This window comes from Argentina silus (assembly GCF_951799395.1).
Source record: "Argentina silus genome assembly, chromosome: 15".
Lineage (NCBI taxonomy): Eukaryota > Metazoa > Chordata > Actinopteri > Argentiniformes > Argentinidae > Argentina > Argentina silus.
The window spans coordinates 12,727,820-12,749,934 of NC_139669.1; the positions used below are offsets into that span (position 1 = coordinate 12,727,820).

Genomic DNA, 22,115 nt, shown 5'->3' on the forward strand with positions numbered 1-22,115 from the left:
CAGTGTAATCTAACTCCCATGTGGATTTGCCTTGAATTTTAAAAGATAATAACACCACAACAGTTATTGTTAGGAAGGAATGCACCTCTGTGACCACTTTAAGACTTAAATGTTGATTTAATAAGCTCATTGTGCTGTAGTAACAATCTAAATGAGGTGATGGAAAACAAGGATCCCCATCTTCGTATTACAATTCAGCCAAAACATATCTAAAAGTTATTTTTCAAACAGAACCATAATACAACAACAAAGAAGGTTATGGGCCAACGTATTTTGTGGATGAATCCATAAACCAAACTGATCTCCGTATCACAGGGCACCTCAACAAAACATTAAGATTTATTGTACAGATACTGGTAAACTTTTGCTGTAATCCCAGGATGTATTTTACATTTTTTTTTCTTGAACACCTAAGGGAAATGCAATTGTATACCTCTCAAACCAATAATACAAGCAGACTGCTCTGATGAATTATTCATATTTCTTCTCCATGCTGTAGTTCAAATTAGAGGTCATCTTGTGGCGGAGAGGTATTATCTTAGCCCATGGGAATAGACATGCTCCTGAACTGTAGTTGGCTGGAAGAGCATCAAACTTTTGTGGTATTTACAATTACAGCCATATGCATTGTGTAATTGTACACTTGTTTGTTTGTTTGTTTAATTCCCTGTCTCCCTTGAGTCAGTCGTGTCTGGCCAAACCAAATATTCAAATGTTGAAACATGAAAAAATGCATAGACATGAAGGTTTAGACAGATATAGACAAACACAGACACAGACACAGACACAGATACACAAACACAGACACACACACACATACACACACACACTCTCACACAGGCGACACACACTCACACACACTCACACAGGGGCGCACACGCACACTCACACACACACACACACACACACTCACACACACGCAAACACACACACACACACACACACTCACACACACACACACACACACACACACACACACACACACACACACACACACACACACTCTCTCTCTCTCTATCTCTCTCTCTCACTCTCTCTCTCTCTGTTTTGACAGCAGATGCACATGAAAAGACATCTCATGCTTCCCTGTTGATCATGATTATGTGGTAGGCCATTCAATAACTCAGCAGGTTCTCTAACTCCATGAGCATACAATTAGATGGACTGACAAGTTCATTTTTCTCTTCAAGTCGTTGAGCCATTGATATGAATCACGGAGACTGCATGGAGAATTTGATTGATATCATGAAAAGATGTAGTTGAGAAGATGTTGCCTGTTGGCTTCATACCAGTGTGATGGTGTTCCTCTGAAATGTGTAGTAGTGTACAACTGACAACTTCAAAAGCCTTGACATTTGGAGCCTTGCTGAATTAAAACCCATCCTTGAGCTGACATGTCATTACACAGTACAGCAAAGCTTACAAATGTAGCTGTACTTTTATAGCAGATATCTATGTACTGTAGGCTAGCAGCCCTTGATATGTATGAAGGTCAATCACGTCTGTTAGCCAGAGACTAGCATCAAACGAATACATCCACTGTTCCGCTACAATGGCAACCAGTAAATGTGCAAGTTGCTACAGGGTAACTATAGAGCAGGTAAATCCTACCGTACACTATGACATTTCACAGAACATAGAGCCAATGCATATAATAGTATGTCTCAAGGACAATGGTGCTGATGCAAGGGTATTGAGAGCCGGGGCAGTAGAGACCAGCACTACAATTCATCAGTCTGGCTAAATTAAGGAGATTGCTAAATGTGGTCCCTTGTGTGAATATGAAGAAATGTGGCTTTTAATGTGATTGCCAGAGGCAGCTGTGCCATAACTCAAGGTTAAGGTTGGTTGCACTGAGGGAATCGTGGATTATACGAGGGCATTTACAATATGATGATGCCAAGCATGCATCAAGGGGAACTCGGAAGTGCTCTCTGGCCCACCTGTAAAAATGTCACACACAGAACTGTCCCTTTTTGTCAACACATCAGTCATGTTATGCAAGTAACGGGTTTACTTTTTTGTCTTGTTTTCACCACTTATCCATTGACCCTCACGCATTTAATCATAAAGACTCATACCTGTAATTTTTTAAGACACATCAAAACACATCAATCATGCGGCGTGCATGTGTGTGTGTGTGTGTGTGTGTGTGTGTGTGTGTGTGTGTGTGTGTGTGTGTGTGTGCGCGCGCGTGTGTGTGTTCAGCTAGAGAACTACAGTACACAGTGCCTCTAATCCTAGATGTCTACTCCCAGGCACAGGTGTGTCCATGCAGCATGACTGCTCCATTTCAGAAAGCATCCTACCTTTAAATGACAACAGTGTTACAATACTGGCTTTCTTTTAGAATCGATTACCTGTTAGCATTTGAGAAAGGCTATGAATTAAAATTTCGGCATTGTTGCAAAACTCTATAAACAGTTATACACTAGAATTATAAACATGTTCTCTGTACTGCACCTACACTCACAAATGGTCCATTTAGATGAGAATCTGGGCACAAATCTTTTAGTGTACAGGTAGTTTTAGTAGCATGTCCAGATCAACCGTGGGTTCAAACCCAGGTCTTCCACATCGAAGACACGTATCTTCAGGGACTTAGGCAAGGTTACTGATTAGGGGACAGTGGTTCCAAACCATCTCCTCTACACAACCACCTGGGTAACTGTATGAATGCCATATCCTAATCCAAGGGAGGCTGGTGGAGGTAGAAATCAGAGGGTGGGTTCATTGTAATGTGTCAAACACACGTATTTGATACCATTCCTCATTTCATTCCATGCATTACAATGAGCCCGTTCTCTGATTTCTACCTCCACCAGCCTTCCCTGGTCTATATGGTAGCTCCAGTCGGCTACAGTGACTGGTTCCTACTGTAAGCCTATAGGCTTCTACTGTTGTCATTTCCCACCTGTTGGCAACATGTCAAACATAGTGAGGTATGACATAACTTGAGGATAATTTAAAATGCACAGTGGGCCTCCAGTCTGAAGAAGCGGAGGAACAAGAGGAGATCCTGAAGGGGGGAAGGAACATTGAACTCTTCATCTTTGGTTGTATATTTGCCTTATGTATGTTATTCTAGGCTTACGGCTATAGCGTTGTAGGGATATGCATGGTCAACTTTATGTTGACTAAGGGCTTTTTTATTTTTACCCCCCCCCCCCCCCCCCCCCCCAAGAAAAAAAAAGGAAAAGTAGGGCCTGGGCAATTTATGTGAGTGGCCAATTGCCTATTAAAATAACAGCAAGTTACTTTGTCATAGACATGTTTGTTTTCTGTTACCAGATAATTTTGGGAATCATATTGGCTCACTCACATACTGTATTACGAGTGGGAAATGGACACAGGCGCCGACTCTAATTCGGGCACACATATATTCTTTAATCTCTATCCCGTGCCACGTGATCTTGGATGACTGCTTTCCGAAAGACAGCTGCGGGCTTTAGAGACGGCATCACGTTTCAACTGACAATTTGGACAGCGGTCCTGGTGAAACATTACTGCAGGAAGCCTCGTTTTGAGTGTCTGTTACAGATGCAAACAATATCGATTATCCAAAAAGATAAAAAGATATACAAGTCATGTATTCCGTTATGATATGATATTAATTCAAGCCTTTTCAGCACCTGCGTATTAAACCACCCTACATAGCCTACATAGCCTTCCTAATGGGAGGTTAGTCAAAATGAACAAAATACAGTATATTAAGGAGAATGACATTTGCAAAAGATAATTTACTTTTTCTACCCTCGTCTACATTTAGGCTAAATATGCTTTATGTCCATTAATATACATATATATATATTTACATTTTAGCACAATTAATATTGTCGGGGTAAAAAAGTCGGGTTAAAGGTGAATGCCCAAACACTCATTATCGACTGATATTCGTCATTTGTAGATAACCTACCTATGCGCGGGACATTAAAATTCTCCAAATGACACTACCTCTCTCCAATCCGAGGATTAGCCGAACCACTAGTTTGAGCAACATGCAGACCAATGACAACGGCATGTGGGCGTGTGTTCAAAGGTGAGGTGCTTTTTTTGAGTTTAGTAAATGACTGCAGCAAGAAATACAGTGGGCTCTAGCTCTGTCCACTTGGCCACATGAGCAATGGAAGAGGCTATCCGCATCCAGATTTCACTCATTTTGCCATTATTAGGAGGAATCTAAATGCATTAAACCGAAAACGAGTTGTGTGTGCTGAACTTGACCAGACAATGGAACTAGCTCTATGCAGCAGTAACAACTCACCCCTGGGAGACAACTACGTAGAGAAGACTACCTGCAGAACAACATCAGTCAGCACCGCTGGGGTACTTACAACTACGTGTGGCTTGAAAGCAACACCTCTGTCTTTGGGATGCATATAAGAGAAAGCGTGAAGAAAAAAACACTTACGTATGTATATATTTCGTGTAACAACTGTGGAATTCCGCTGTTCTAGGGATATACACGTAAGTGAAATCTCCTGAGATTGAGACATTGAGACGCAACGCACATACCTTGCCAAATATCTTACCGAAGGAGTATGTACAAATTTCGTGTTCAACAAAAAACAAATTCCCGCTATGGGTCGCATAGAATAAACGTCGGAATTATCTGTTATATCGAGTAGCCTCGGTCTATACCTTCAGAGCAACACTAACCTGGGTGAAATTCCGCAAGCCGCTTCTGTCTCTGTCCGTGGTCCTGAAAAGTACTCAATATTTGGGGGCTACAAATCAATAACGACGGTCTGAGGAAAATGATTTCCTGGCCTCGGCGGTTATGAAAATCTTGTGGTTTACTTGTGACTCTGGGATCTGAAACAAGCAACAGAAGAATCGCTCACCTTGGAGGTCCGAAACCATTCAAGGATTTGGAATTCTACTATCGGAGCTCCAAGCTGTAGATAACCCGAATGAAACCGGCAAAAATGTACCGAATAAATGCTCTGGGGATCTATTTGTGGGAAACAATAGTCTTTTTCAGGTAAGCATTATTTTTAATGGACTTTACTGTGCATGATGATTTGAAATATCATTTGTATTGCTTTCTCTTTGTATGGGTGGTCTCAAAATGCACCATTGTTTATTACGCACTCACAAAGTTGAAAAGGATGGGAATAATGCAGCAGCAAATTGACTAGATTAAATCACAAGCTTGTCAAAGTTGCATTGCCTTTATTTTATGTTATCATTCCTTTACATAGTGAGTTGCATCAACTGCCGACTGCATTGAATTCAGACGTGCTAGAGAGGGCTTACAGCGAACACTAGTGGTCATTACATGCTAAACGATGTCTCTTATGATGAGACATTTCTGTTATCAACAGGCATGTCAAAGTAAAGTAAATTAACACACACGCACACACACACACACACACACACACACACACACACACACACACACACACAGACACACAGACACACACTCACACACACACACACACACACACACACACACACACACACACATACACACTCACACACACGGGTTAATGAAAACGCATGTATTTCAGTTGTACTACTGTATTCATAGTGAGAGGTTTATAGAGGTACACTTCTCAGCAATTGTTTGAATATTGTGTGTCAGTCACCTATTACCGGAACAGGGAACAGACTTCTATTGTATGGTTCGGTTCTCACATAATAGGGGGGTTCCATATGAAACAATGCTATTGTAATTGTCAAATAGATTTTTCAACATTTAGCCTAGAGATTCAACATGATGATTTTTGCTTTTTGTTTTCTGCCTGTAGTAATATGGTATCATTATATTGCCCTTGATCACCACACTTGCAAATTGGTATATTTTGGTACTGTAGGCCTGCATTGTAATGCTGCCAATGTGTTTATACTGTATGAATCAAACTCAGACTGCAGTCTTGCAGCTTTTGTTCCTCTGATGATATAGAGTATAGTCATACTGTTGTATAGTACACTATAGTTCAGGAGGTGTCTTGATGTCTTTGGCCTTGTCAACATTGATATATATTCCCCATGTTAATGTTGGCTGTGGAAGCTGCAGGTATTCCTTTCATACAGTAGAACACATTTGCTGCTCCCATTCTACTGTACTAAACAGATGCCCTTTGTCTGTCTGTACATTTATAGGATGTCCTATCAAGATTACATTCACACATTGAATCAAATGAATTATTAAAGCGCTTCAGTTTGTATTCTTATTTGCATTGAATCTGCAGCTTGCAGTGTTTATTTTGCATTCTGGGCACACTGTTTAGTTAATGAACTAGAATCAGGATATTGCAGTCTCAGCTCCCTCTGCTGAACTCTGCAGTTCTTCTTAATTGATATCTCTTTTCCAGTCTCAACCTAGACCCCAGACCTCATTTCAAATGCAGAGTTTTTACCAAACATTGATTACTCTGTCAATGCCAGGGAAGCTGATGAATATACATAATCTACAACCACCGCTTTTCACATAAATTGCACATTTCAGAATTTTTTTGTTTTATGTGTTTTGCCTGTTGCCTGTTTTATGAATGACTGCCATGATTTGACCACATGTCAAAACTCAAAACATAAATTACCATATTATCATTATAGTCTTATTTTTGATAATCATACAATCAAAGTGTATGACAAGATGGCCTTATTTGCATTAAACAGGTAATCAGTTGTAGGAAAGGGAGTATTTCAAGCTTAGTAAGCTTTCAAGCGTTCTGCAACATAGCACAAACGATTGCAGTGTCTGAATGAACGTGTAATCCAGTGACAGGGGTCATAAACCATAACTGGAGCATATGTATGCGGCAAATATGGTCACACATAGTCTCTCTGGAATGAATATTCACTGATTTAAATGAAATAAAATACTAAAATTAGTACTGTATCTCGCAATTGTGCAGTAATAAAGCAAGCTCTATCAACGTTGTAAAATGTAGTTCCGGTAGTTTTATGAGTTTTACCTTGGGCTTTATAGCCATCACTGTCACACTAAATCATGACAAATTATATATCTGTGATTTGATTCATGGTATTCGTGGTATCCCTCATTTGAATATAGTTTAATCAATTCGTGCATTTCAAATATGCACAGTGCATAATAGATTATACACCTCTCTAGGCTAAAATTGATTGAATTGACATCTTTGGGTTTGTGTATTCAATACAATGCTTTCTGCATTCTACTGGAAAATGTATTTCGTGCTAGGTTATGATTCATGATAACTCAGTGATTATTTTGTTTTCTCTCTGGTATCACCTGTCCATTGACTCATGAGACATAACCTTGAGTTGGCCTTGAGAAGCAGTTGTATCACTTACAGACATATCACAGCATGTGTTTAATCAAATAACTTGAAATATGTCCTCTTAAAATGTATTTCCAAATTTACAACACATTTGAACCCCTGTACGATGAGTACATTATATTTAGTCATCATGCATTGGTAATTCAATCAAGTAAGATTGACAAGTCATGTTAGCAGTGTTTGTGATGGCAGTCACAGGTGTTAAGTTTACAAGTAGGCCCCAGATATTAATAGTGTGCATATATGTCTTGTCATAACAAATGGAAAAATATTCAGTGATACATTTGGTTGCCTCTAATGAAAAGCAATTGAAGAGCTCAGTGGAGTTCTCCATGATCCCTACAATCATCAATTTTAGGCAGGTTCATTTCCAAAGCTTGATCTATGATAATACAGTATTGATCAACATAGGCAAAGACAGATTGCATTATAAATAACAGAGCTTATTATCAATGACCTCTCATTCTACTCAGTCATGGAGAAAATGAATTAATAGCAGCTCTGATGTACTGCAATCTTAGAAACAGTTATTCACCTAGTCCTCTAGGAAACTGCACTGCTTACATCAGTGGAGGCAGGTGGAGGTACACATCGGAGGACAGGCTCATTGTAATGCATGGAATGGAATGAGGAATGGTATGAATTAGGAATGATATCAAATCTGTGTGTTTGATACCATTCTTCATTCCATTCCATGCATTACAATGACGAGAACTGATGTAAGTGAGGACCAAGCTTGGTCTTTAGAATTAAACTAATGTTTAACACAAGTGGAAGAAGGAACAGTAGGCTAATTATTCCACCAAACAAGTCAACTCTATTACCACGCCACTACGAACACAATGACTGAATTACTATGTAACAACGTAATAAAAACAGCTTACAAGAGTAATGATACAGAATCATTACTACACAGGCAGAAGAACAACTTAATATAATGTATGACTTTTTACTCTAAATTAAATGTAGCCCTCTATACCACATGAATACTCTACGCAGTACTCTACACACATGTTTGTTATTAGTTGTTTTTTTTGCAGATGCTCATTTATTAACCATCAGTTGGGATTGCAGACTGTTTGAACAGAGAGAAGCCCTAGTACACTACATAGCATTTGGTGCCAGCGAAGGCTTTGGTTTCTCGAGTGTTCCAAAATGCAAGGATGAGATCAATTAGGATTCCGGTCTTCAGAGGCTCTAAGAACATAATGAGGTACACTTAGGGCTAATGATTGGAGCTTCACATTAAAGTATGCAGGTCTCTGGGTTGTTTGCATATTATTCTCTGGCAGGAGACTCAGCCTTTTTTCCTGCTGCATCAGCACTGGCCATGGGTCTCCACGGCGTTGCCATGGCCAGCATTGATCAGAAATAATTAAAGCAAATCTAACTTTGATCATGAAAACCCAAGAACAAGGCCGCTTGGGAGAAGTCCGATGGAAATCCGAGAAGGTTGTGGTGCAATGTTGTTAGAGGATGTTGTTGTGTGAGGTTTTTCTTCTGTTGATGGTGCGATTCAATGGGATTGTGGCACGTGTTCATAGATTTTCTGCAGGATGATGAAAGGAGAAAGAGTGTGTCCCCAAATTTCACGCTGTCAAACTAATTCAGCCCCCAGCATGGTCCCAAGCTACCCGTCTAAAGACAATTATCTTTGTAGAGGACATACTCTAATCTCACCATGACTAATCTAATTGTGTTGTCAGTTTGAGTGTGTTTGTCTACTACTGAATTGAAACACATTGGGCATAGCTTTAGATCAAAGTATAATCTGTATTATGCATGTCCAAACAAATTATGAATTTATGAGTTTTTGTTCCAACAAACTTCACAGCCGGCATTGTGGTTATCTGATCAGGATACTGTAGGATTTAGGCCTACTGAAATTGGTATAAGTAGGTATTATATCATACCCTTGTTCTACTATTAAAAGCAAATTAGAAACAATACAGTTTCAAGAAATCATATACATCACTTAGCTGTTCATCCAAAGTGACTCACATTGCAGTGAGTGCATACATTTTTCAGTATATATGGTCCCAGCGGGAATCGAACCCACAACCTAAGCGTTGTTAGTGCCATGCTCTACCAAATGAGCCACAGAAATGTTGTCTTTGTGTTGATTCATATTGATGATTGACATCAAATTCTAGCTTATTCGAACACACCATCAATGAACCATTATGGCACCACTGATGGTAAAGATGTTGTGATTTATCACAGTTGTCAGTGGCCCAGTCTCTTTCGATCGAGACGAAAGGCTGATGCGCCTGGTCTGTGATGGATAGAGCATCAGATCATTGACAACTCTCAGTCGACATGGTCCCACTTTAAACAAATTACCACTTTTTTTTACCACAAGGTCTACGTTTCACAAATCTTTTATTAGAAAATGTTATGCTAAGGGTTATGCTACATTTACAAAGCACCAGGTGTAAAGACCTGTAATAACATAAGAGTTTACTCCTAAATAATTTGCAACGCATCTATGTATAGCTTATAAAGGGTTTATAAAGGCTTTAGAAATCCTTGAGTGGTCAAATTATTTAGGAGTAAATTTAAAGGAGTGTTTCAATTGGGAATGTAAACATAACGGTATCAGATTCTCAAACCTTCCTGCCAAAACACGTGCTACACCGATAACGCCTTAAAAAACTGAAAAGTGGAACCTTTGTGCCACCCGGCACAGCAGCACACGCAGCATCATCAAATGAGCATACCCAGCTTCCCCTCCCCTCATGTGGTTTCCTCTCTCTCTCTGGCTACTGTAGCAGGTCAACATCATCCACACTGTCACTAGTCACCGATCACGCCTCACGTGTTGCATATGCCACTTTATTCATTTAAGAAATGTTGGCTCCTGCTCTTGGTGGGTGTAATGCCAAAATAACAGTATGGACAGTATGGCGGGAATTATACTGGTGGAAGCTTGTACACCGTATGCTACCAGCAATACCTTCCACTGGCCAAACCCTAGTCACCTATTGATGGGATACATCCTCTGCAACACTCTTAGTTACCAGAGTGACTCCATTGAGAGTGTTTGGGAATCTTCAAATACCAAGTTTTCCAAAAGGATGCAGTGCAGTTGCAAACAAATTCAAATAGGCAGCAGGACTGTTACAACCCAGGAGTTCTATGAAGCTCCATGGCATCAGTATTTAGAGACAGTGCTTGGCTGAGTCCAGCAGCCTCTGGGGTTGGTGCCCATGTGACTGCACAGCTTGGGCAATGACCTGACAGTTAGGGTGACCCAGGCCGGCTGGTAGCAGTATGGGGGCAATGCAAGACAGCAACCTGCCTAATTTACCTCTCTGTCCCTCTGAGATTTGCATCCCATGTTTATTACTGATATGGATAATTGGTGAATATGTTTAGGAATACCTAATGAGCTTCCAGAGAAAATTGTTTATTTTCTTTTTCGACCCTTAGAATTACAGTGTATCTTTCAGAGGTACTTCTGATTTTGTATTTCAACATCACCCCTAGTTTCTAAGAAATTGATACACATATAAAAGTAATTATCACATGTTCTGTCTCCGTTTTTTGAAACATTAGGTGTGCCTTTTTCGTACTTTTTAAATCAATTTTACGCAACTGTTTGGAAAGGGCAACTGGTTGTGTGAATGTGTATATTATAGGCCACAGTATATTGACTTTTAACACAATTGCTAATGTATTTCTTTAATATAAAGGTTAGGCTCTACAGCTGACATATGTAGAAAGAGTCTGACAAACATGGGTGTGTTGCACTGGGTGAAGGAGTCATATCTGGAAATACCAAAGACACAGTGTATGATCATTATCATAAATGTTTACTTTAATCATTTCTTAAAGTTCACTTCAAAGTGCAAAGAGTGGACATTATATTGAACTACCATTCGTCGTTGGTCTCACTTTACAGTATTTGTATTTGTTAGTTCCATAGTTAATTCACTATGACTTTATTTCTTAAACATTTCTTGAAAATTGTGCTTCCTACAAACAGGTATACCAGTTTAAAGTAATAATTACATTGTATCTAACTTGTAAATAAATACATTTGTAATTCTTTGTGTAGTTGTTACTGTAAGTTGAAGATGAAAGCAGAGTTATAGAAATGTGTCTGTATTTCTTCAACAACGTTTCAAATCTCCCTCTCACTTTGTTCTCTCTTCTCCCTAGTCTGGCAGCATCTAAAGAAGCAGCCGCTCGGAAAGCTGCCTCCCCAATGCCCCCCTCGGAGTTCTTGGACAAACTCATGGGCAAAGTTTCGGGTTACGATGCAAGAATCCGGCCGAATTTTAAAGGTAGGGGTTGCCACCAAGACACAATTGGATGACACAGGAATGTAGCCAAACATAACCTGGAAAACGATTTCAGTGAGAGTGATGAAGAGATGAAAAAAAAAAAAAGATTTAATTTTCTCGCTTTATATATATTGATGTATACATGTTTTAACAAGGAATATATGATTTTTCTTTTCAATTTACTGATTTCCTCGGTTCACTCTATACAGTTTTGAAGCAAGGTAATTTCTCCCATTCTTGAATATATATTATAAGGTTGAATCAGGCTGCTTAGTAATCCTCCATATATTCCTCCACATATTTACAGAATGTATGTAGCTACCATGATATATTGTCATGATATTCTTTTATTGGAATGATTAATTATCATGGTCAGGTTGGCTACATTCCTGTAAAAACCCCTTGAAACCGTCTCAATATCCTGAATGTATGTTTGGTGGTCAAGGTAGTTTCTCCTGGAGCGTGTTGCTCAACAGGGTATGATCATGACAATAGTGACCTGTCCCCAAATGGAAGCACCCATAAAGACACACATGTCAGAGCTTTCCTTATTGAATAATACAGTATAGAGCTGTAAATTAATCGGTCAATTCTAGAGGACTGCGGCAACCCTCCAAATTCTTTAAACATTTATCTGATTAGACTAGCAATCCGAAATGTGGTTGAACTCTTCATATTTTACCCAAATTCCAAAATGTTCTCGAGTAATGATCCATAATCATTAGCACCTCCTAGTTCGGGTGGCATGAAATATGAATTATATTACATAATTATATCAAAAGTATACAGTATGAATATAGAAGTGTATAATTAATAACGCTTAATTTGGGAAGACATGACACAATAATGAACTAAAATGATATACGATATAAGACAAAAAATATATGAATTTACTTATTTAACTTGACCCACACAAACAGCCTAGTTCTACACAATACACTTATGGCTCTGCTTATCGATCTAAAATACTAGATTTGTATTCAAGAACATTTGAACAAACTGTACTATGAGACTACTCTGTCCATGTGTACTTGCTTTGGCCTATAATATATTGCAGCAGTTATAGATGTAAGAGGTTACTGTTAACACCCTAAGTATAATATTGTATATGCAGGACTGAATAGAGGAGTGTTTGCTGTAACTATCTATTATTAAACCTTCTAGAGTCTCAGAACCACTTCTACTCATACAACATATCTCTTCACTATTCTCGTTCCACACGTTTGTTGTGCTGTATAAAAGTAATGTTCTATATTGTGAGGCATTGTTAGAATTTAATTAATGTTTTTGACCTGGTATCTCAATTTACAATAGATTTTTTTCTAAGAAACATTTAAATGAACTATAGCATTAGGATTCTACCATGCCCATATAAAAGTTATTTGGATATAGGAATCTACACGATGTTTGTGTATTCTAATGCACTGTAACATAAATCAAAAGTGCAGTTCAGTTTAACACCCACTGAAACTGCTTGATACAGGATCAGCACTGACTATATGTTGGTGTCAGTGGCCATGGCAACAGCACAGACAAAATAATCAACACTCCATCGTTCAAGCTACTGTAAATAGGTGTGACATTTACTAATACTAACATTTTTTATTGGATAATCATTGAATGCCTAAAGTACACTAATGGTACATTTACACCAACAATTACCTAATATAGATTTCTATGCATATTCATGAGATGAATGCAACTTTACATAACATATTATGTTAATTGTATGGCTAGTGTGTGGCGGCCTATTGTCATGGGATAGGCCAATCTGAAATTCTGGTTTGTCATGCCTGTCAGGTGAACACCGTGCTGTAGCCTGAGCTGTAGGCTTCCTTTTTAACAGTTTTTTGTCCTTTGCCAGCTAGGACATTAATCACATCCATGAAATAAGCAGCCTGACAGGCCATTTCTTAATAAACTTTTGAAAGTGCACACTGCCCAAAAATTTTTTTTCAGTCAGCACTTAGAAATAATGGAGGGTTGCTTAGTTGCTTAGAAGATAAACACAGTGGAATGTCAGAACTGGAGCGAGATTCTTCCGAGCTCTTGCTGGGGGAACACACCTCATCAAATTACCACCAACCCTGCTAATTTGGTGGCACACCAACAGTGAAAAAACAGGGGGAGGAAAAAGATGAGAATTGCCTGAAGCTACGAATGTGCCGGCATGAGAGGAAATTACACTGATCATGACTGGGGCTCACTGTGGGAAACCCTTCCAATTGATTTAGCAGGTTTCCTATTGGAATGGAAAGGAAATATCCTGACACATTTGGGACATCCCATGTATGAGATCCATGAGATCTTCTTCTCTTAATTCATTTTACGCCCTCTCTAACGTTCATCCTCCAACAATAGTGAAGGTTAAGGTAGTCAGATTATCCCCCACACCCTCACTCCATGCCTCCTTTGTATGCAAAGCTTGTTTACAGATCAAAGTGATATGTGAAACAAATTGGAATTCCCCCCCCCCCCCCCCCCCTCTCCCCATTCGTGGTCACAGAGCTTGAAGAGCAGGTGGTAGTTCCTCAGTAGTGGGACAGTTAGGTAGGGCTCCTCTAATCTACGGGCCCGCAGTGATGAATGGCGCAGAGCACAGCTGCGACTCCAGTCTCCGCTTTAACCTTGTCCCTCCTCATCAGTCACAGTGAGGTGCAGCGGGGCCGACAACCATGAGGTTGCGCAGATTCCACCAAAATATCGCCACCCTGGGTTGCTTTTTTTTCCCCGATGCCTCAGTCCCTCTCTCCACAAACTCCCCTTCAAAGCCGCCTGCCACACCGCATTAACAGTGATGATCAGTGTAAAAGCTTTAGAATGACTATGTCACTTTGCTTCTGAATGAGTTTCTCGAGACAAGTGTACATGGGTAAATATACAGTCTGCTGCGGTATATTTACTGTTCTGCTTCTACCTCCTGGATGTCCTCCTGTATGTTTCTTGTACCTCTCCGCATCTCCTTCCTCATCGCTGTCTGAACCTGTAGAGATGACATATTATTACCTGGTGGAGCTTGATGCTCATTTGGTGTTATCAGCACTTGTTTAATGGGACTTTAATAGGATTAATGGGAATACTGTAATGAGGGGGGGGGGGTAATGGGGGGCTGGGGGGCTGGGGTAGCATTGTTCATATACAAATGGCAATGGTGAACCAACTGGACTGATTTGCTGACTACAGGAAATCCAACAATGTGGATCGGTACAGTGCTTTATTTTCATGTACACAGTGATAAACACCAACAATTAACTGGGTTACTGCCCCAGAAACTACAGAGTAGACTTCCCGAACCCCTTTACTTCTTTGAAAACATCAAACCTCAGTATGCTTTTTTATGGATTTTTTTGTATCAAGAAATGTGTGCTTTGCTGTATTGCACTCGAGTAGAATGTAGAATGTTAGAGTAGAATGTTAATATCGTTGCAGAGGTGACTCCGTCCTGAGTTATGACAAAAATATTGATCATGTCTAGCAGAAGCAGAGTTGCAAGGACATCGCAGAATATTGAATGGATAACATACTGTAAAAGTGAGCCAGTACCAGGAGGACACACCATACAGTCAAGTGGTCACTGCAATACATAACATGGACATATTTGCTTTTACACAAAGCTAAACCAGCCTCTTTTAACAAAACAGTATTCAAATGTATTGTTATGAACTGTATCATTAGTAGTCTGTTCTTGCTATTGCTATTAAGCATCTTGACTCAGATACACAGAGGGGGTCTCAGAGGATGCAAGGGATGATTACTACATCTCTCATGTCACTGAAAAATAATATTACTATGTTTAAAGGGTATTTTCAGTTCAATGTCTGGTGGGTCATTTGATTTCTAACAATGGAAGTGAAAAAAGTAGACTCTTTGCCATTTAAGGTTGTGACATTGAAGTCGACATACAACTGCTTACTGTGACACACTAATTCCGACCCAAAGCAAATGTTTTTATTTTTCATAGTAGACATCTTTAATTGTTGCTTTTTGGGATCGCCCTTTTGTGAAATGGTGCCTGAACACGTTAGGCCTGAATGTACATTTACATTTAAAGCCCTATTGTACATTCTCTTGTCTGTACTGTATATTGAACAAAGCCTTTTATTTGATGTACTCTCAAAAACTCTGTGCGACACAAGGAGAATTGATTTTACGCACTGGTAGTAATTAGCCTTTATGAGAACGCAGCCTTCAACAAAGAAAACAATCAAAGCAGTGGTTTAATGTTTGGATCAGGTTTTTCAGACCTGGCACAAAGGATAAGCTGAAGCTTAGGCTGACAAAGAGGGATTGCGGTGTGTTCAAAAAGGAGGAAAAATTGCCTTCACATGGATCTGGCCAGATTATAGAGTTTAAGTCACCTGTCTACAACAGTTCATGGTCATGGCGAATACTTTCCATCTATCTTAAGAACGATTTCCTTTTCTGGTGACACTGATAGATTGCAATATCCCACAAAGACTGCCGCTCAGTCTAGTCCCCATCCCTCACAATGGCAGTTGTCAAGTATAGAAATGCAGCCGCCTGTTTTACAAATTCAATGCGCCTCCGGTAGAAAAATAGGATATTTATCAACACACATCTGTGTTCACTATGTTTCATTGAATAATATTCTATGTTCTCTACATTGACAAGAGAAAAATAATTAGGATTGGAGTATTTTATATCAGCAACGAATGTCGTCTGGCAAGTATTTCAGTCATACTGATTAAAAATGTATTTTTGTTGAGAATCAAACTTTACAAAATGTGTTTGCTCTAAAATGCTTCATGTTTGTGTTCAGATGTTTTCATACAGTACTAGTATGTCTGGTTAACCGTCTGACATCCTGCACCTGTTGTAGATTGACTGTAGTAAAATGTAAAGTAACAGTAAAGTGTGATCTCTATTCACTATATGCCGAAGAAGCGGAAAAATGGCATTGCAGCTATGTCTTGGACTGTGATCATAGCCTTGCTTGTTGTGACCAATTGGTCAGAAGCCAAAAAAGTTTGGAATGACGCACGGTTACCCACGGTTAGAGCAACTTATAAAAAGGCCATTTACAGAATGATTGGAAAAGGCCCAGTTAGTGTAAAATAATGATTTTCTCAACCTCAGTCTCAGAGTCTTTCAAATCAGAGTGTGCTATACATTACAATGTATCACTTGGTCCAGAAAGTAAGGTTCCATTTGTTTTGTATTGCACAGCTCTGCAGCCCAACAAGAAGGGGTAGAACAATTCCATTTTAGAATATTTTCTATCCTGTTCCTTCCAATGGAATTAGTTACTTGATTTCACCAACCAGTTGCCAAGTCAGAAAAGAGCATTTAAGGCCAAATGATGCAAAACTATCTAAGTGAAGCCAGTTTGACATGTAGTCTTTGCATTTTCCCCCTTCTCTGATCTATTGCATCTCTTAGTGCATTTTGCTAACCCACCTTTGCCTCCCGTGAAGAGATATGCATTGCAACCCCTACCCCTCCTCTCATCTCTATGCATCGCCTCTCCTCTCCTGCCCGCTATGGCGTTGTTGACAAACTCGTGCATCCCTCCTTCCTGCTCTTGCCTTCAGTATGTTGGCCTCTAAGTCCCCTGCCACACACTTACAAGTCTGAAGTGTTGGCAAGTGTGATATTTCGATAACTGTAGCCATGTTTAAATTAAAAAAAAAAAAAAAAAATGTGTTCTTATTGTTGTTTTCCGCAATGAGAAAAACAACATCAATACTTGGTGTTAGAATGTGATGTGTTTAATCCTGATCTCTTTTTCATTAGACCCACAAGGCACCAAATCAGAAGCTTCTCACAAGAAAGGTACCTTCTTTCTTTTCATCATGGATTATGAAAGTCACTTCCGATTTCGATTAAAGTCATTAAGAATGGAAAACATAAGGGAAAATCACATTGAATTTGTGCGCTTAGAATGGATTTAAGAGTCGACTGTCATTGTATGATATGTGGATTATCAGTTAATAGGCTTATTGTCAGATTTTCACTTTTAGGGAGATTGTTGTTGTTGTTGTTGTTGTTATTGTTGAACAGCTGGCAATAAAGCAATTAGTCAAGCACAATTGTCGAAATGTCAGCAATTTTTCAAGCTTTTTTACTTTATGTTGACATGGAAATTTTTCTTCTCTAATGTATTCACTAATTGTTGTTTTAGAGAGTACAATTTGAATATAACACAGGAAATATAACCTTTATCTTTAGCTTTTTATCTTTTGTATGCTTGATTGTTAGAGTATAATGATATACAGTATGTGTATTTGATTCTCACATGGAGAAGATCGGTGATATTATCCTATTGTGGTGATTACAATGGGTGACTAATGCAACCGACTATTTAGTTCTAGTCTAAAAGACCTCAATTACTACATGACCTTATTTTGAACAAGATATTATCTGCTACACTTGACAAGGATTATTAGCAACCTGTCTGATTTTTGGCTTCAAAGTTGCATATTTACTGGTAATTTAGAATGAAGGGGTAGAAAGGCTACAGTCATTGAATGCATTCAGTACTTTTTATTCATCTTTTGAAATGTGGACTATTTTAGATGGTAGCTGTTTGGGAAAATGTGTGTGTGTGTGTGTGTGTGTGTGTGTGTGTGTGTGTGTGTGTGTGTGTGTGTGTGTGTCTGTGTGCGTGTGCGTGCGTGTGCGTGTGTGTGTGTGTGCCTGCCTGCGCGCCTGCGCACCTTTGTATGATTGTGTTATAGTCACCTGACACAGACACACTGCTGAACAGATCGGATGACTGGCTCTAGATTGGTGCCATTTATTTCACCTGATCTACTCTCTTGGTAAAGAGCAACCGGGGAAATAAAATGTGTTTATCCCCTAGGTAGCTGTGGATTCAATATACTCAATGGAATACTTGAGCCTCATTTTCTTGTCATGATTGTTATTGACTCCTTGCTCAACTTTTAAACGAGTTTGAAATCAGGAGTGTTTCTACATTGAAACAAAGCACTATCACCTTACTTATAATCCACTGAGCCAAGCTGCTTTGCTTTAGCCTTATCACATGAAAATGTCAGTTTAGAAGGCGAGAGAGAGAGAGGGAAAGAGGGAGAGAGGGAGAGCTCATTCAGCAAATCCTGCAGGTCAGACCGCGAGGGCTCGGCACTTGCGGTAGATTTTGATTAGAGCAGAATTCTTTATTAGGATGTTCAGCAAATAATGCACACGACTCACCCCAGGACTGAGGTTTTATGTAGATTCATGCTAGGCCCATAGCTATTTGTCTTTCAACACTTTCAGTGCTCTCTGACTAGGAAAGCTTATGAGAGGCCATAGGGTCTGTCTCTGCATATTTTCTTATGATGAATACATTTTCCCATTCATCAAACCTTCCCTGATTGTAGATTATATGCATCATTAATGGATTACGCTGCTTGATTATGTCTATCAGGATAAACAAATGGTTTGACAAATTAAGTCAACCATATTGTGACCACTGTAGTTTGCAGGCAGTACATTTATCATGTCAGATATACTGCACACACAGTGGATTCACTATAACAGTTATATTACATTACAGTGTCTGATGGTATACTGGCATATATGTGATTGTCACTGGCAAATATGTACTTTATACTGTATCAGAATAAGAACAAGGATGAATGAGGATGTATTTAGCTGCCTGGTTATTGTTTGATAAGTGATACCAATATATAAAAAAAAAATACATTAGAAATGTCCAATATCAGCTAAAATGATTGACTGACCGCAGCTTCATTTTATTCTCCCTCCTCAAGAGAGAACCTCACTCAGTTGATTACTTAAGCAGAGCACTGATACAGCTCAGAATCGTGATTGTACATTCATGTCTCCCTCTTAAGATGATTAAAATACCAAGCGAAGAGTCGAACGTCTTCCCCGACGGTAGCTAAACCACCGACTGATTTATTTGATGCCCCCGCACACCAGCGCCTCAAGTAATCCAGTGGAATAATGCCCCAGTCAACTCTTCTCTCCAGTCTGTATCCCGTGGCACAGACCTGCTATTGATTTATGTCGTTCTGGAGTCACACCCCTCCAAGGCTGTCATGTCCTCCCATCAGTCACTGCTAGCCCCCAGGCCCAGGAAAAGGAGTCTGGGTAATTTAGTCGCCTGTCATTACTTATAGGCATGTGACACAGCAAACTCTGAGGCTCTTACCATAGCAAAGCAAGCAATCCAGCCAGTCAGCCAGCCAGTCAGAGAACTCAGGTGATCTAACCAGGGATTCCTTCCATCCATCCACCCCCCTGAATTTGAATACATCTCACCTCGTAATGAGACAAACCCCTCTGGCATAGTGAGGCTGGCTATGGATGGATGTGTAGTAATGGCTTTTTCTCTGCTCCTGAATGCCAAATCAGGGAAAGTTTCTCCCCCAAAAGTTGACTTTCTGTAAAGGCGGTGATGGATGGGAGAATCCATAGCTAAGAAACACACCATTTCTCATGTTGCATTCCAATTAAAATGTGACAGAAATGTTTTCTTGGCCACTGATTGCTGTTGTTTACTTCGTCTCGTGAAGCCGAACATCAAGGCTTAATGTTCCATAGGTTGTACTGTGAGGTATTGTCTCATGCAAAGCTTGTTTACGTAGAGGAGTAAAATTAGGATTGTCTTTGGAAATAAAGGAAAAAGGCTTCAAATGTATCTTGGCACAAATTAAGCAAAAAAAAAAGAAAAAGAAAGAAAGAAAGAAAGAAAGTCGCTTTCAGCATACTATCACCACCACAATGTTATTGTTGATGCAGGTATTCGATACCAGTTTGAAATTGTCTAGCTCATATACTTTTGTGTGTGTGTTAGACCGGATATTTATGCATTGAGAACAGCAAACTGTCCACCATTTGAGCTCAGGTGTCTGCACATAATGAAAAACCAGCTTAAGGAATAACACTTTTCTCCCCAGCTTGCAGGTGTAAAATGAGTTGAGCTCCACTTCCTTCCGCATGTTTGGAATATATATTAGTTCAATAACATTGCTTTGGAGACACCTTAGAGGTACAAACTAAGCAATATAAATATTTAATGTCTCATGGCCATTGTATCTTTTGCTGAGGCCAGCTCAATTGTGAAGTGATGCAGTATAATTCTGTATTTTTATTCATATAACAATTTGAAACCCATATTTTACTATGGTTGCTTGTTAAGCACTTGTTGTTTAGTTTTAAATCAATTGTACTCGTCCTATGGCACAAAGGTGTCATTTGTTTGAAACAATCTGTGCAAATTGGACACAGAATTTACATTGTTTAGTAAAGCAATGACAATTGGGGCATCAAATCCCCAAGATACCCATGTTTTACAGGCCTCTGGTGACTGTATATGGTAATACTACCATCCATACCATTACCTGTACCACTATACTACTGCAGCAGTAAGGAGCTAGTTGATTTACCATTCTTCATTCTGTCTAGTTTTTGGTCGGTTAGCAGTTAATGTAGGCCTATAATGAATATGTGAGTACAGGACACAGTGCTGATGGGTTGAGCTGTTAATTAGTAAACCCACTGTTAATCAGTTGTATTGGGACTGTGGTTAAGGATTAGTTATTAGTTGCACAGAGAGCTTAATCTACAGTACATTCAGATGCATATTAGTCATTGTTCTAGGAAGGAATGAATGGTCTGTTGCAATGTCTTAAAGCAACTTACTCTCCCTCATCATATCTGAATGATCACATACTATATTGTATGTATGTACTATGGGTTTTTAGTTGACAGAAGTGTTTTGAAAGAAGCGCATGGTATATGGGTATCTTTAAAAGAAGCGCATGGTATATGGTCATCTCTAAGCACCACAGCGGGAGGCAGCGAAGCATTTGTTTCATTTTGGTTTATCACCGTTGTCACTTGTTTCTAATGAAAGTGGGGGCGAAGAAGCAAGGGATTGAATCGGAAGGACACCTCAGCAGAGCTTCACATATCCCTTCTGCAGCATGGTGTGACGTTGGGTCCCCTCTCTACGACGGCCTTGTTTGCAGTGGCCCGGTCCATTTGTCAAAAACATGGTAACGCAAATCATTCTGGGCTACAATATGAGTCACCCTCTCTCTCTCTCTCTCTCTCTCTCTCTCTCTCTCTCTCTCTTTTTCTCACTCTCTCTCTCTGCCTTGACAGTTAATGAGCTGTCGTTTTCTCTCTCTCTCTCTCTCTCTCTCTCTCTCTCCCTCCCTCCCTCATTGGAGGCCCATGAAATAAGCTGCGGTGGAGGAGGAGGAGAGGAGGACAGTAGATTCCCCCTAGCTTTGCGTCACACACACTGCAAGGAATGTCAAGAAAACAAATGATTACATGCTCTTCCTCCGCAGCCATGAAAAGAAAGACGTAAACATTGCTTGGGAGGAATACTGTGTGAAGCTAGAATCCATCCATAGAAAACATGCTAGACTATACTGTGTAATATGGTGTCAATGTCAAGGTTAATGTTACTGTTACTGTTATATGTTTGTTACACTTGCATTCATGCTGATTTGAAATTCCAACTGATTTGTATGACTTTGTGAGTTATTTTATTTATTTTTATTTTATCATTACTTTTCTCGATTACTTTTCTTGCTATCTGTGAGGACTCTAT

At 39.5% G+C, this 22,115-nt stretch overlaps 1 protein-coding gene across 1 annotated transcript in view; it reads left to right on the plus strand.

Annotated features, from left to right (window-relative positions):
* Positions 1-4,913: 4,913 nt before the first annotated feature.
* glra1 (glycine receptor, alpha 1) overlaps positions 4,914-22,115 on the plus strand; it is a gene marked incomplete at both ends in the record, with an annotated part of 34,938 nt that continues 17,736 nt past the window's right edge. The window contains 3 exons of the mRNA XM_083686864.1: positions 4,914-4,984; positions 11,433-11,563; positions 17,312-17,350. Coding sequence (XP_083542990.1) covers positions 4,914-4,984; positions 11,433-11,563; positions 17,312-17,350 — 241 coding nt within the window. The remainder of the gene's footprint in view (positions 4,985-11,432; positions 11,564-17,311; positions 17,351-22,115) is intronic.